This window comes from Callionymus lyra, chromosome 13 (genome assembly GCF_982586985.1).
Source record: "Callionymus lyra chromosome 13, fCalLyr1.hap1.1, whole genome shotgun sequence".
NCBI lineage: Eukaryota > Metazoa > Chordata > Actinopteri > Syngnathiformes > Callionymidae > Callionymus > Callionymus lyra.
In genome coordinates, this window is record NC_141830.1 from 21,032,174 (window position 1) to 21,049,766 (window position 17,593).

At 39.8% G+C, this 17,593-nt stretch overlaps 1 protein-coding gene across 1 annotated transcript in view; it reads right to left on the reverse strand.

The window, feature by feature from the left end:
• The window catches only part of LOC148067750 (low-density lipoprotein receptor class A domain-containing protein 4-like), a 35,382-nt gene extending 24,866 nt beyond the window's left edge, over positions 1 to 10,516 (reverse strand). The window contains exon 1 of the mRNA XM_087806573.1: positions 10,085 to 10,516. Coding sequence (XP_087662699.1) covers positions 10,085 to 10,178 — 94 coding nt within the window. The 5' untranslated portion in view covers positions 10,179 to 10,516. The remainder of the gene's footprint in view (positions 1 to 10,084) is intronic.
• Between the last annotated feature and the right edge of the window lie 7,077 nt (positions 10,517 to 17,593).

Genomic DNA, 17,593 nt, shown 5'->3' on the forward strand with positions numbered 1-17,593 from the left:
ACTCCTATTAAATTGAACGACAAAAATCTTTGGGTAATTGAAAAAAATGGGTTAAGCAGGAGGTGAGTGATTTGAGGTTAAAAAAATGTATTTTTTTCTAGATACAAATCTGAGCATTTATGGATTATACACGGAGTAAATACAAGGTTGTCTATATCAAGGCTTGTACATCAAGTCTGCTGAGCCAATTCCATTATCTCACCAATTCTCTTGCAGATTTAGCAAGCTTTTTTTGAAAACTATTTTAAACAATCTGAGGTACACTCATTTGACATCCGTCTTTACCCGAGCTGCGGCTTTGACTTCTTTCCTGCTATAGCCCGACATCCCCCTCAAAACTCCCTGTTTGCACTCGGAGCAACCTGCTTCACATGCCAAACTATTCCTACAGTAGAGCTTCTGCAGAGGGAGTTCAGCTCAAGTTGAAAACTGCAAAATGAATAGAGGTTTACGGCTTATTTAACAGGACAAAAAAAAAAGCTGATAGCTAAATAAGCAAAGGATTTATTAAGGAATTTCTACTTTATTTCGCAGGTTAGGTTTCTTTCATCTGGAAATGAATCAAATACTTTGACTTTAGTTTGAGGATGTATTATGTATTTATTTTATTTATGTATTTATTACAATGTATTATTTATTTGACAAAGACGTGTCTCTAGTACTACACTGCAGAAAACTGACCAGAAACTGTTTCCTTTAATTGAGAAAAATCTCTAAATTTAGGAAAATTATGTCGCAAGACGATTTGGATCTTATAATCCGTGCGTTTTTGACGTTTAGACTATTGTAACAGTTTATTTTAGTGTCTAAACAAGAAGGATTCTCGCCTGCTGTTAATACAAAACTCTGTAGCAATAATTCTGACTAGCTCTAGTAGAAGAACTTACATTTCCCCAATCCTTAAAACTCTTCACTGGCTGCCAGTTCAGGATCGGGATCTACTGACTCCTTCAAGAAACACCTTAAGACATGCTGTGGTCATGTCAACAAGGGTTAATAAATATACATATACACAATACAGTCATATAAGGAGCTGTTGCTTGACTCCATTTATAAAATGCTGACGGTGCATTTTGTTTCTCGGTTCAACATGCCGTCAGATAAACTCATCCCAACTCTGGTTTCACATGAACACAATTTCATTATTTATCTATCCATTTACAGAGGCAGCCATTTATTGTAAAAAGAATTCTCCTGCGAATCCAAAATCTCATCCTGTACAGAAACGCATCCATTTCCAAACAGGACTACAAGGTACAGCTTTAATCCTTTAATTTTCTCAAGAATTGATCATGCACCGTGTAATCTGGTGTGCCTTATGGTCCGGAAAATGTGGTACTCCGATTTCAGGGTAATATCAGTTTGAGGGTATTAAGGAAGAACTATTGCCTCCAAAAGGAGAGAACCTCATGGATGAATTCTTGAAAACATGGGGGAATTGACAACTATTCCTGATAAAATGTCTCCGTGTGGGCGATCGACCCGGAGCTCCGGTCCAACAGATGGGAAAAGCGACAACAGTGTGGTGGGACAGTGTTGGGATGGGCCAAGGCGGATGCTGTGACCATGACCTATATTAATAATTCACATGAAAATTTCCGGCTCAATGTGGAACCTTAATCTCAGTCGTTAGCGGCCAGAAGCTAATAAACCTGATGTGAAAGACGGCGCCAGATTAAAAAAGTAGTCCTGCAACTAATATTTGAAATAATAGAGTATTGATATGAATCTCTTAGTTGAGTCCGTATCTCCATCTTTTACCAAAACGCTGACGTAGTTGAAGATAAAGAAAGTTTTCACAGTTCTTTGGATCAAGGAAGATTCTAAACTCGCGATTTAATTAATGAAAATATGCCAAAGGACAGAGACTGTGGCTTTTCATCAAGTACATTTTGCATTCAGATGTTCTTTGCAATGTTCTCAGAGGTCATTTGGAGGTCAAGTCTAGATTTTTACCTATTTCATAATCATCTTATTTTCTATTTAAGTTGAAAAATAAAGTGGCTAAAGGTCACTAGAGGCATTGTACGCCATGATTAATTTGGTAAAAACCCAAAAATGCAATTGCTTTCATCGGACTCTTCCTTGAACAAAATCAGTCATTCAAAATAAACTTAAATCTTTTCAAATTAGTCATGATTTAGTAGTCGGTGGCTGCTCCAAGTAATCGCACAAGGTTGTATCCAAATAAGTCTTCAGACATGACAGAGTGATTCATAGAACAATGAAACAAGGGGTATATTATCGATTATTCCATCTATTGATTAAACTTTTCCCGAAATGTATATTATAAGAAATACCGCGTAATTTGAATGTTTTACTTCAAACCATACAGTCTCCAAGTTCCTAGATATGAAGATGCAAAATGTTCAGCAGAAATTACCATCTTTGTGAAACATGTTAGAGCATTCTAAACCATGTTCAAGGGGGAAAAAATAAGTAGTTATGCATTTTAAATTGCTTAACAAAAACCTTTTTTCCCCTAAAACGACAAATTAGTGACAAAGGAATTGTATATATATGTCACAGTACAGATTTGAATCCAGTAGGATCTGGAATCCTACTAGTACAGATTGGAATTCCAATGTGTACTAGTAGGATTCCAGATTCTACTAGTAAATTCCAATCTCTACTAGAGAGAGATTGGAATTTACTACTGTATTGGGATCTGAATATTGTAATTACACCTAAAATGTTAGCATAGGTAAGCCTACATTCACCATTACTACTCTAGGTGAATTACTTCATATTCTAAATATCTGATAACCCTTCTGTCAATACACATTGTAACCATGGGGACAGCCGTCTGGTCCAGGTCATAGATCTGGAAAATACTAGTACAGATTGGAATTCCGATCTGTACTAGTAGAGATTCCAGATCCTGCTGGATTCCAATCTGTACTAGTAAACTTAATTAAAAGAAACTTCTTAAATGCATGTTATTTCATGTCCTGCAGTTTCATTCCTGGTAAAATAAACAAAATATATATGATGGGATCAGGGGCCTGAGACTAAACAAGGGTTCTCACGTGGGCTTCTCCCTCATTGATGACCTAACAGGTGAAAGGTTTTTGTTGGACAGACAAACTGTCCGGGGTGTCCCCTGCCTTCCGCCCAACATAGGAGAGTTGGGGTGCATGTGTGTGTGTGTGTGTGTGTGCGCCAGACAATAGCACAGACCCTATGTCTGATTGGGGTCAGCTGGTGGCTGCCAGAGGGAGGTGGGGGAGGTCCAGGAGTGAATGGGGGGTAGGTATCAGACACTGCTGTCTGACTCGTGTGTCTGGACGGGAAGGGAGAGGGACTAAAAATCAGACAGCCCCTCTGAATCACTAATAAGGAGGGGAAGGTGGGTGGACCTGAATCAGGAAGTGGTTCTGCTCCGTCTATCCCACTCCCACACAAGTCATGTGCAACCCGATTCCAACATTTTTTTTTTTTTAACAATAAAATTTCCAGTCGACATCACTCGTTTCTAGCGTTATGTGGCCAATGTAGCCAACTAACCGGGTGACTTGGACTGCCCCGCTAAACAAAACAACTGCCAGAGACGCACAATTAAATCTCAGCAGGAAGCCACGGACTGAACTCTGGGAGAGTTCTGTCTTTTTAATTTATTACAAGAAGAAAGGATGTTCCTCGTCCGTGTCTTTATCTCTGCTCCGGGGGTTGTTCTTGTAATTTCCTTTGGGAAGGTCAGGGGTAAAGCAAGGTCAGGTTCTGGAGGATTGAGAACGGGGACAACAGAAACAGGAGGAGAAACTAGCAAGAAGCCATTCTTTAAACTTCTAGAAATTTGACCAGCATAGTTGGAAGTTGTGGGTTCGACATATGCATGTTTTGGGGAGAAGGAATAAACCTATACAAGCCCGAATCTCATCCAACTAAGATGCATATGAATGTATAGTCTGATACGACGCAGTAGACATCCAATTACCGAGTAAAAGAGCTTTGTCGAACAAATGAGCAACAGTGTTGTACTCAAGTCTACATTGTAGATGCGTTTTAGTGGAGAAAAAAAACACAGATCTGCACTTGCCAATAGCTGAGCAATCACAGTATCATTATGGTAATATATAGAGTGGCTTTTTCGTGCCTAGCTCAACATGATTACCAGGATAACAGATGGAAAATTGATAGACTAATATCCCCTACTGCAGTTTTCAGTTACTGGAAAAGAGACAAGCCACACATTTTTCAACCGACATCAAAGCGTCTACCATTGTTGCAGTTGCACGGTCAGTGAAGACGGTAAATTCATTGTTCACACTTCCGCGAACAGCTGGCAAACTGACCAAATGTTAATGATTGTTCAGATTTTAGTGCTATGACATTGGCATAAAATTGGTGTAGGAATATTAATGCCACCTCAATACCTCAAACCAGGCTCTACCAAAGTGATCCTACCGAGCCCCATCAGTGGTCTCACAACAATGCAATCATTTTGAAAGCGTTGCCATGAAACCAAAAAAAAAAATTGAAATGAAACAGAGGACCAAGTGCAGGGATTTGTCATCATTTCTGTATCCCATGGTTTCTCTAGTAGGGAAATAAAAGCATTACACAAAACCTTACGAACATCAGGCAACGTCTTTTTTCCTGAAGTAGCAAGACACGAGTAATGTACCAGTCACAAAAACAAAAAGTACACCGACCCCCATAGTCGTATGCGACACATATACTTGACGGATGGCCTCTTGGACTACAAATGTGCCCTGGTCCCAAGGGCATTTTGTTATACTAAAGGCAAGAGGTTGTGCGTCTGTCGGAGTGTGGGGGGTGTGCGAAACTAGACACAAAGGAAGTCCATGTGACTGGGGGACCATGATGCAAAAGTCTGAAAGGGTTAAGCATTCTGCAATGTAAGGCTTGCTGAGATATGTATGGAGAAAATACTTAAACCTTCATAAAGTGGCAACTGACGTAGTACAATTTCCAATTAAACTGGGCTTGATAACGCAACTTTTAGAATGGCATTCTTGACAACTATCATGATGGAAAGTGTTTTTTGATTCATCATTTTCTGTCTGGAGTTTAGTATACAATTATAAGACACACCATCCGGTACATACTTTTCTAACCAGAAACCAGCCAAAACAACAAGTTGAAAGTTGTGGGTTAAGTCCAAGACGCTTGCAGTGACACCAGCAATAAAGCCAGAAGGAGACGAGTGAGGGAACAAGACCTACAGTATGCTGGCTTGGAGGATGGTAATGAAGGACAGTCCTGGAACATATACCATATAAGGCCTCGACGAAGTGTTGCAGCAGCAAGCAGGAGGCGAACAAAGTGTCAGGGTAGATGATGACACTGTAGAGAAGCAAGGAAATGGCCGATAGTCTGAACCATCTCTAAAATGGGCAAATATAGAATAAAGGATTCAATAATTCAAGGAGTTCTGTTGTTATTCCAATCAGTAAGAATTGAGGTAAAAAGAAAAAAGGTTTTAGCCTTCTCGAACAATACTTTATCTACTAATATATAAACGTATGTGTGTGTGTGTGTATCTGTGAATAGGACGTATAAGAAAACAAACTAGTGGGATATTCCCTCTGGTGCAGACAAAACATACATCTCACTGTGTCTTTAACACCATCTGCTAGTTTTTCTCCTACTCAGAGACTTGTAACCAAAGCTATCCCCCATAATCCAAAATAAAGGGAAGTGGTTGTAACCCAAAAACAATACAAACTATACACGGTTGATAAGATACAACTTTGGTTTAGCAATATCGTAGTCGCCATCTTTAGCCAAAACTTCTGTTACGATCAGCTATACTTGTACTTTAATGGTTCTGCAGTTCAACGGGTCATCATTGAAATTCAAGAAACCTTGTAGTACTTCACCATATGTACTCGTCTTTCTTTAAAACAATGCAAATCATTAGACAAAACGGCTGCAGGATCAACTGCAAACAATGAAGGTGAGCCTGACAAACCAAACACCAGCTGGAGGCTCAGGACCAACATCAGGAGGAGTCAGTGTTAAGTACGCAGATTCCTCCATGTACCAATTTATGTACATGTCTCAGCACGAGTCAACAAGTCGCTGTGACTGCGGGCCGTTGGCCAAACAGCCTCTGCATCATCACCTCCAAACAATTAAATCAGCTTAAATAGTTATTCCCCTTTTAAGAAAAAGAAGACTCTAGGCATTTGATGCCCCGACAGCTGCATAACACTGAGAACACAAGACTTTTGGTTTAACCAGAAGAAAATTCACAACACTATAAAAAGATAGAAATGTGTCCTTGCACTGTCCTTGGTGCAATTCAAGACCACAAGTCAGCAGCAATTGTTAAAAAAGAGGGAAACACATTTTAACTTTCGCCCAATTTCCCAAAGGAATTTTTCCAAGGATATATGCATCCATCACACTAGATTTACTAAAATAAACTTTTATATCAACCGATTTAAAGTAAGTTACCAGTTTCTCACGGTGTGTTTCTGACGATGAGGGCTAACAATACAATAGAATGTGATACTGTAGTAACAAGCATACAGTACGTTTGTAGTATTGTCCAAGTACTTGACTCTGGTGTTGCAGAATCTACAGACCACATGACTCTTGAAGAAGTCGTAACTGCTTTCATTTGTTTTTAAACCAAAATATGTCAAAACATCAGCTTTAAAAAGCAGCTGGAGTCGAATGCATCCTCTCATCCTCAGTCATCGCCAAGATTTAATTTTTCCTTTAGCAGTGGGAGAAATAATTATGAATGCATCTGCCTGCTAATTGTAAAAGAAAAATCGAATTATCTTATAAAGAATACATTTTATTAAACTGTAAACCATAAAATAACCAAGCCTAGAGAAATAATTTGTGATATGTTGATCATGGAAAATATAGTTGCATGCAATGCATCACAATATGAATTGAGTTTCATGAAAGTTTTCAAGCACAAATGAGTATGAAAAAGTGTGTGTACTTCCAACCCCATTGCTCATGATTTCGCCAAGTCACTTATTAGTTTTCCTTCAGATAATTCCAAGCGTTGTCAAGTTGTTATCGTGTGTATTTATCAAAACTAGGCACTGGAAAGACGAAGCATCGGTGCCACAAAAGAACAGAAGTTTAACACACAGCCCCAGTCGTAGGTTGAGGTGTGGTCTTTGGGAGTGACATGATTTCTTCTGTGTGATCCCTTCATTATCATAGTCCTTTTAAAACATCGGCCTCCATGAATAAAGCACAAATGAGACCGCCCGCTCAGAGGAACCAAAAAAAAAAAAAAAGCTTCTTTCCTTCAGTCAAAAAAAAAAGAAAAATCAAAGCAGATCCCACATTATTCAGTCTTGTAGTGTCTGCGAGACAAGCCCGCTGACAAACAGGAGTTACATTCAAAGCTGGCTCTCACTACAGTAGGACACAGACCGCTTGTGAATGGATGTCACTTCAACTTGGGAGGGTTGCACAGGAGGAGGGGGGGGCGGCTGTGAAAACACTCGCCTGGCACTTGGTTTGGACCCGAGCGGTAGGTTATAGTAGGTACGTCCGAAAGAAATGTTTCTTAAAAAAAAACATTAAACATGCAAACTATCCATCATCACGAGCGGTGTCTGGAAGTCACAGACAGTTCCACTGGATCATCTCATTAGACTCTCAGCTGCGTCGATGCATCTGTCTGTGTCCAGTTTACGCTTGTGCATCTTCCCCAGGGCTCGGAGCTACAACGACAGCGCTGTACGTAATGAACTGTGGAGCACTGGTCCATCTGCTTGCCAGACAGTCATCTTGGTTACAGTGTGGAGTCGGATCCATCCACGCGCCGCTGCCAAATCTAAATCTAATATCCTGCATTCACCTCACGTTGCCGAGGCTTCTTGGCCTCGGCCGGATGGAAATTACACATAACTGTAACTCAGTCTGTCTGTAGCTTGTCCGTGCGTCTGCCAATATATCTGCCTGTCTGGCTTCGGACGATCCTTTCCTTATCACTTTTTACCTTCTTGTCTGGCTGCCTTATTAGAAATCTAACCAGCTGCACTGCTGACATGTCTGCCCCGTTTTTTTGTGTGTCTTCAATCTCTTTCCTGTCATACAAGCTAGAGTTTTTTTTTGTTTTTTTTTAAAGGAACATCTGCAGTGAATATAGTGGGCAGGGTTGATAATGATAGTTTTCTCTGTGGGCCGCTCACAAGGCAGACACTAGTCCTGTTCCAGTGTTTCCTGTCAGCGAGAACTATTTAACCCTCTGGGGTGACTCGCATCTGCGTCGTAACATCTTATACGTCTGCAAAGCTTAAGAGATAGCTTTAAACAAAATCATTGAAGTTATAAGCTTTTTTGGGGGAATAACTACCCAACCGATGCTAACAGATTCAAGTGTATAATGCATGCTTACTACTGACCACGGTAAAAGGCTTGAAGATAGACTTTGTTTTATCGGCAGCATACCGACTAGGCGATACGATACGCATCACGATACAGAGCCAACGTTACGATAATTTGCAATACAGAGGAGAAAAGGAAAAGGTACTTTTGTTACCGGGGCTAGCTTGCCAAGTCAGGTTAGTAAAAAAAAAAAGTAGGGTTCTGAACTGTCAGATTGTAGAGTCGGCACCATAAGCCTATTTGGCGAATCTCAACTTCACACTATATATACTAAGTATAGTACTAATATTTTGCGACATTTTGTACATTCAACGCTATATTTGTGATACTGTCAGATTACAGACCAAATGACTCTTCGGAAAATTGCAACTTCTTTCTGTTTTTTAAACCAATATATGTCCAAGCGTCGCCTTAAAAAGCAGCTGGAGAGGACTGTATCCTCTTGTCCTCAGTCATTGGCGTGATCTTGCAGGATTTAGTGTTTCCCTATGTTAATGATAACAACCTAAGGGTTTCACACTTTCATTGAATAGTATCAAAGTTGCTCTGAGAAAACGAGGGTAGAAACTAACAATATGACGGACGGGTGATGGACTCTCACCGGAACTATTCGATTCGGGCTTCTGAGGAAGTCGTAATTTCGCTTTGCATTTGTTTCGAAAACTGAAACAATTGGCTTTAAATGCTGGTGGAAGTCTAATGTATCTTCTCGTCCTCAGTCAACGCCACGATGTGGCGGGATTGTTTTGTTTCTATAAGCTGCGGAGGATGTAATGAGTGCCGGGAAGTTTAACAGCGACACAAAGAATGAACAAGAGAAGTGAGTATTTACATGTTATCGTTTCTCGATATCATCTTGACCTTTTAAGTATATATTTTATCGAGTATCGTTTTGACTCTTTAAGCGCTTTGTGACCCTGGTCTGGAAAAGCACTATATAAATACAATATATAATTTCACAAAGCACTTTAACAAACAAAACAATGCTTAAGACAAACACAGGAGTCCCAGAAAATCAGGGAAAAGCACAAATAAGAATAAAAACTGACAGCCAGTTAACAGTTTTTTAAGAATCGGGGGAAACGCGAGTTGTTCTACCAGATGAACCATCAGTAGATTCTGATCCACAGACCTCAGAGCCCGAGCTGGGATGTAAGTCTGGATCAGATCACTGATGGAAGGTATGACCATGAATGGATCTGAAAGAATTATTAAAATTCATCTTGAAAGAAACTAATGAAGAGTTTTAAGGATCGGAGAAATGTGAGTTCTTCTACTAGAGCGGCTCAGAATTCTTGCAGCAGACAGAGTTTTGGTTTAACTGCGGCGAGACAGATCCTTCTTGTTTAGATAAAATAAACTGTTACAATAGTCTAAACGAGAAGACACTAACGCATTGCGTTGTGACATCATGACATTACAAATTACTTACTTATTGTAAATAAAAAATCGATATATTTTTTTATGTAACAGACACTGAATTAAAATATAAAGTAGAAAATATGATTTGGTTTTATTTGACAGTAAAAGGGGGGAAAAAGCGACTGAGGGCCGTTAAATATCGATACCGTATCAAAAATGAACGCGATATTAACGATGTGGCGATATTTCTTCACACCTCCCGACACCCGAGTTTGTTGCAGCCCAGGAGTGTGCGCGGAACACGGATTAGGATCGTCTGCATGTTTTGAGGTCAGACAGAATAGACAGAAAAAAAGAAGGGGAAAAAAGCAACTCATGGTTGACTCACATATCTCCATTCCCTGTGGCTGGGAAGCGGTGCAGTTACAGGAGCAGGTGACATTGGAGTTCCCGGGGTCGCCAGAGGCCGTTAGGTTTTGCATGGGTCTGGACAAGCCGGGACACCGCTCCGAGTCGAGAGCCACCGCCACCGTCGGGAGGTCCCCCCGACGGGGGAACGACGAGAAGGGGAAGGGGAAAAACTTCCAGGCAGCAAAGAACCCGCCGCGGCCAGTAACTCCAGATAGTTTCGCACTAGTCTTGTCCCCCCTTGAGTCTCACGCCATGGTGGTCCTCGGAAGGAAAAAACCCTTCGACGCGGCGTTAGTTGTGGTCGTGGGCGAGGATAGTTTCCTGTAGAGAAAACATTGTGCTTTTCTTCTCCTTTTTTTTCTTCTTCTTCTTCTTCTCCTTTTCGTCCTCCGCCGAGGAGAGCAGCAGAGCTTCTTCTACTACACTAGCAGGCACAGCGGACTCACGCCCCGCCCCCTCCCCCCGTCTGCGAGTGACAGCCGCGGCGGCCAATCAGAGTCGCGGATAAAGCAGGGTGAAGCGTGAGAGGGGGATGTGTTGCGTTCAAGGGCGTAGGAAAACCCAAATAAAAAAAGTATTTACTTTGAGGGGCAAATCGAATAATCTGAGTCATTGCTGTTGACTGAATAATTATTGCTTTCCCAGACTTGATTTCCTGGAACTCCTGTTATGTTATCAGTTTTTTCTTGATCTTTAAAGTATATACTTTACTGAATATTGTTTTGATTGTTTAAGCGCTTTGTGACCCTGGTCTGGAAAAGCGCTCTACAAATATAAATCACTTACTTACTTACTTAAATTGTCATTATCTTGCCTGTTGAAGATAATAACAAAAAAAAGTCATTATCTTTAACAAAAAACATGTTCTTACAATTGGATCAAACTTAAAAAATATATATAAATAATCTTATAATGTATTCTCACTGTAAGGTAAAAGTATCGGAGCGTAAAGTGTGTGTTTGAGCTAAGGCCAGACAGTACGTCTCATTGTTTATGATGGTCGAGGGGGTGACAAGGCTCATAAAGCCGGCAGACGTCTAGGTCTATGGTTCATGACAATGGATCCGGGTGAGCAAAAAAAAAGAGGGGAGGGGTCAAGGGAAAAAAAAAGCAGTGACTGAACTAATCCACTGGTGTGGGATTTTTTTAAGGGAAGGGGGAGAGCCGCTTCAAGTTTCGAAAGGGCCCTTCGACCAATAGAATCCAGTCTTTGATGGGCGCTAACCTTGGGGTGACCCCTTTTCTATATAGTCTTGTGGTTCAGGGGCACATGTGCAACGGAGGAGCGAGACGCTGACCCCGCCACATCCCTCCTGGAAGCAGACGACCGGCCGATACATGTATGAGCACTCAAGCAGGTCATGTGACGGGTCTCTGAATGAACTGTTTTTATTTAAGTGCCTCTGGATGCAGGTCCACTCCGTCAGGTGCAGGATCACGTCTGGAATCTCCGAGTCATGGTGTTAAGGATTGTTGTACATTTGGAGTCAGCGCTACTAGACAGATAACTCACTCCCATCGCCCCATGATTGAGAAATATGATTTTACGTTATTAAAAAAATACAACTTTGTGTTGTCTAAGATAGATTTGTCCAAACGTATTAACTTAAGTATTTATTTTCGTCCAAAGAACACTATAAAGTAGGGATGTGAGAAAATATCCAAACATTGATACATCAGAATATATTGTTTTTATGATATTCAAGAGAATTATTATCAAATTTTGTATTTTTAGTCACTATTTTGTGTTTCAAATCAAATCTTATTTTTAATAATAGTTGTTTTATGGCTTGTATTTCAATCGTGTATGTGAAATAAAATTATTTAATCTTTTTTGTACAGAGTTTATTTTTGTAATTTAAACTTCCAGTCGCTAGATGGTAGGAGTCGTTCAAGGCCATGACTGAGGACGAGAGGATACAGTCAATTCCAGCAGCTTATAAAGCGGATGTTTGGACATATTTTGGTTTCAAAACGAATGAAAGCAGTTACGACTGCAAGAGCTATGCTATGGTTTTTAAATATCACAAAATATTATTTTGTTGCCCCTGTATCGCGATACGTATCATATCACCTGATTCTTGCCAATACACACCACTACTGTAACTTAAGAAAGCTAAGAAATATTTGACCATATACCATCTACATTGGAAGAAAGTAGACTGGAAGCAGGGCCGGGTCTAGACAGGCATGTATGAGGGGGCAGCCACAAATCTTGAAGGGGCATTGTGCTGTTACTTACTTACTTACATGTAAGTTTGAGGTTGCACAACATTTATTTTAGGGGGCCAGGCCCCCTCTTGCCCCTGCCTAGACCCGGCCCTGACTGGAAGCGCTCGCAATGTTGACTAAGAGTACAACACTGCAGAAAACTGACCAGAAAAAAATCTCTAAACTTAGGAAAATGTTGTCACAACACGATCTGGAGCTTGTAATCCATGCGTTTGTGTCTTCTCGTCTGGACTATTGTAACAGTTTATTTTGGTGTCTAAACCAGAAGGAGCTGTCTCGCCTGTAGTTGATACAAAACTCTGCAGCGAGGATTCTGAGCCGCTCTAGTAGAAGAACTCACATTTCTCTGATTCTTAAAACTCTTCATTAGTTTCTTTCAGGATCATTTTTAAATTCTGGTTCTTACTTTCAGATCTATTCATGGTCAGACCTTCCATCAGTGATCTGATCCAGCCTTCCACCCCAGCTGTGGATCAGAATCTACTGATGGTTCCTGAACACATAATTGGATATATTTTAACTGTGTATTGTTTTTTATTTTTAAATCGTTTCTGACCCTGATCTAGAATGGCACTTTACAAATAACTATTACTAACTTACTTACTTCACCTCTTTGTAGCATGTTAGCCTTATAGCTTCTTCCACAAAAAAACTTAAAATATTGACTTATTTACGTAGGCTTTAATAAAGAATGGATGTTACAGACGAGCAGTATGGAGGTATTTGGATGTTTTTCTTGGATGAAAATGAAGACAACTGAGCTCAAGTCGCTACATTAAAATGAACAAACATTCTTGCTTATAACATTAAAAAAGGAACAGATTACTCTGAAACTAATCCAAACAGTTAACATGAGGGTGAATAGAAAATGAGTCAATTAAGAAAAACAACAACATGATTTGACCCTTAAACACTCAATATCCAAAACAATAACAATAAGGAACTGAGTGAGCATTATTGGGAAATTGGGAATTGTTTTAATATTTCAGAGCGTCTCGGCAGAACGACGGCAATATAGATAGTTATCGTAGCAATTTGAGGTCACGACCAGTTAAAAAAAAAACGCATCAAAAGTGTTTTTTACTTGGATAGAGACCCCACCCCCAGATAGTCTCTTAACCTCCTCTACAAATACACAGACGGACACTCAGTCTGTCTGGAGCGTCAATCCAGTCCCCCGGGGAGCTCGCAGGGCGACACCACTAACAGGCCGCACCAGACAGCAGACAGATAAATACCAGGCACGGCTGAATACCAAATGCACTCTCGTCTACTAGCCTCGCTGCAACCCTCAACGCGACGTCTTTCCCACGGGAATCATCCGTCTCGTCGTGTATTTGAGGAACACTAACTTCAGAGCCGGTGGGTTGATCACACCCGTGCACGTGTCATCCTCAAGGATTATGGTGGTGAAGCTTGTGATGCAACATTTGTGGGTTGACAACAACAAAAAAAAAAGCCTCATCGCTAAAGATAAGATCTACACAGTTAAGGAGCCAAAACATGCGAGTGAACTTGAATAGCTGACGGTTTGAATGGACTAAACGGGTTTTGGGAGACAATTGTTTGTGTAGTTTACATTAGAGTCATCCTGCGTCTCAGGGAATTCTGCTCCACAGCGTCATCGTGTGGCCAGAAACAGCCTTAAACATGACACTCACCCGGTCTCTGTGTTGCGTATTTAAAAAATGAAGAATAACAACAAACATTTTTGTATGTAACATGATCCGCATAGAAGTTTACATTTAGTAGTAAAGTATCATTATTATTAATAAATACGTACTCATTGAAACATATATCTGCTGTACTTTATATACTTTTTAAAAAAAAACAAACTACTTCTGCCTCTGGTTTGTACTTCCTTTTTGCGGAACTACATGCTGTTCGTTTAAACTTTCAAAAGTAATAATGTGACGTACTTGAATCAACCTCATATTACTTATATTTCATGTTTTTTACAACACAATGAGTAAAATAAACCGAGTGAAAGTTAGTTGACCGAAGAGTTCTCTGCTCAACTTAACATATTTACCTCTTTGTTACGTTATTATTACTTTCATTACTTATTACTACTTTCATTGGTGTTGTTACACTTTTTCTATTGATTGTTTTTGCTTATTGTTGATATTTTTTATTTTATTTGATACATTCTTGAAGTTTTTGACAATAATGTCATTGTTTTATTTGGTGTTTATTTTGGTGTTGTTAATATGATTTTGCTTTTAATCTGGTTGTTAATGACATATAATCATAGTCATCATCTTCACTGTTGTGGCCTTTGTTGATGAAGTTAATAACTTATATTTCAGTCCTTTTTTTTGCTCTTAAGTGTGGTTCAGCTGCCGTGGTCTACTTATCCTTGACGTCCTTATTCTCAAGTATTCTTGCATTCATTGTGACAGATTTTGAATTCCACACATTATTTCGTTTTTTTTTTTCGAGCTGTTTTTTGACACAAACTAAAATAAATAACTTTATATTGAAACAATACAACCAAAATATATGTATTTTAGGTTGCTTGCAGATACTCTAAGAAGACAATGTTGAGCACGTAAGGCTTAAAATTGATGTCAGTCAAGCTTTGTCGAATTCATTCTTAATTGTGATGGTCACGAGAGGACAGTTTTTGCCTCTATATATCTGAACATACATTTTTGTAGTCTACAAGATCATTATCAGTATTCATAATTTAGTAAAAGACAATAATAATCCTTTAGTTGAGAGATTTTTAAAATGTGTTTTTTCAGCTCTTTTAAGGCAGATTTTTGCACATGGTGAAGTTTTCTGAGAGAAAAATACAACTACAGTGTGTCAATTCCCAAAAATTATTTTCCGACATATAGGAGGCTCAGCATTGAAGTCGTCGCTCAAAAGATAATCCTTGGCTGTCAGATCTGCAGGAATACACTGGCAAAAGGGTACTTTTGTTTATTGCACCAACTCGCCGAGTCATACAATTCCACACACACATTCACATGCACGCACACTAGGGGAGTGTATTGGTAATACTCTGGGTAAACAATAAGTATCACGATACATGGGGCAACGATACAATATTGTACGTACTCTAGAAACAAGGATGTAATTGTAGTATTGTCCGAGGACTTGACTCTGGCGTTGCAGAATTTGCTAATTTGATTTGATTTAAAAGTATGATGTATCCTCTCGTCCACAGTCATTGTCTGGAACTTGTGGGATTTCATTGTTCCTGTAGCTCCTCGGAGGACGTAATGACGGCTGATGTTTAATTGCAACACATAAATTAAAAAATACATGATTATTGCAAATCAAAAAATCAAAAATAATTGTTATAAAAAACTTTTACAATTACAATGTAAAACAAAGCAATTATAAAAATACAATTTGATTTGAGAGCAAAAAGAAACATGACTATATGCTGTTAAATATTGGTACAGCATCGTTAAAAAAAACACTGCGATATATATATTTGCATCGATATTTTCTCACGCCCGTCACGCACACATACCTTCACATGTACTTGAACAACTAAGCTTGTGACTTGATGACATTGAACGGATCTCCCCCTGTGTTTGCTTAGAAAGAGACAACTCGTACAGGAATGGAGTGGCAAGTAAAGGACAGAAAAGAGAGGCGGCTGAAGAAGAAGAGGAGTGATCAGCAGGTGTTGAGCAGTGTTCACCTCTGTGCTAGAACCCTGCTGAGCATTGTAAATGGCTCTCTGCCCAGCTGGACTGATGAGCTCATGTCTGGCTTTAATGCCAATCTCCTCTCCAGACAGCAGCTCAGGAAGGTGAACATCACTCGCCCGGGGGCGGGGCGGGGGGGGAAACGACAGACAAACACAAAACAATCAAAGTAAATAAGAGTCACCATGTGTGTCAATAAGCTGTTTCCGTCATAACGACGACGAGTGCAATGCTTATCACGGAGCCGCTTCGACTCAAAGGCGTGTGTGTGTGTGTTTGAGAGTGTGAAGGAGATAAAAAGAGACAGAGTGTGTTGTTTTATGAAGCTATAAACTGCAGTGATCACAGAGCAGAGCTGGTGCATGTACAACATCTTGCAGTTAAAAGTCTCCACATATGGAACATATATTTTCCTGGAGTGCCACTTTCTACCGAAGCAATTTCACCGCTGAAGGAAATCCTAGTTTATGGTGGTGGAGACACTGAAAGTGTGCTGCAGGTCCTGAGTATCTTGTGCAATAAGTCACGTCTCGGCTGCTCCACTGGCATTTGTGACTCAGCCAGGAGAGCTCCAGACAGTCTGTACAGTCAAAGTATGTCTGGGAGTATTTATGTCATTGTTGACATATGTGCAGTGTGGTGTAGACCCCCCCTACTCCCCCCCGGCAACTTGTTTTATTTATCTTCTCTCCTGGACACGTCAGCCGTAACTCTGGTTCTAAGATTAACAGTCTTGCTCTCTAACTACTATTAGTTTGAACCTAACAATGTATTTAGATCAAAAAACTTTCAGCAGATCAAGTCACGGCCGAAGTAATTATCTGTGTATCTCCCCAGTTAAAGGAACATTGAAATCTTGCGAGATTGTTGCGATTACTGAGGACAAGAGGATACTATATAGCTGCTTTTGAAAATAATGTTTGATGATGTGTATGTGCAAGAATCTGGCAATACAATAAGTATCACTATACAGGGGCAACAATACGATATATTGGGATATATTGGGATACTGTAGGAACAAGGATATGTGTGTAGTATTGTCGAGTACTTGACTCTGGTTTTGCAGAATTTACAGACCACATGAGTCGACCATATCCTCTTGTCCTCAGTCATACCCAGAATTTACAGACCACATGGCTTGACGAAGTTGTAACTGTTTTCATTTGTTTTCAAACCAAAATATGTGCAAACATTAGCTTTAAAAGCTGCTGGAGTCGACTGTATCCTCTCGTCCTCAGTCATCACCGGGATCTCACAGGATTTCATCGTTGCTTTGGCTGCGGAGGACGTACTGACTGATGCCCTCTAGCGGCTGGAAGTTTAATCGCAACACAAAAATGATCAAAGATTTGAATATCTGCATGTTAATTGTAACAAAAAAAATTGAATAATTTTATTTTAAATACAATCTATAAATGAAACGTGAAGAAAATATGATTTTGAATATTAATACAGTATCGTTAAAAAACGTCATAATATATTGCTGTATGGGATATAACAACCAGTCACTACTAATCTGTAAGTAATCAGTAGAATTTCTTTAAAGTAAAAAGAAATTCATGATGATACTGTCAAGCCACCATCTG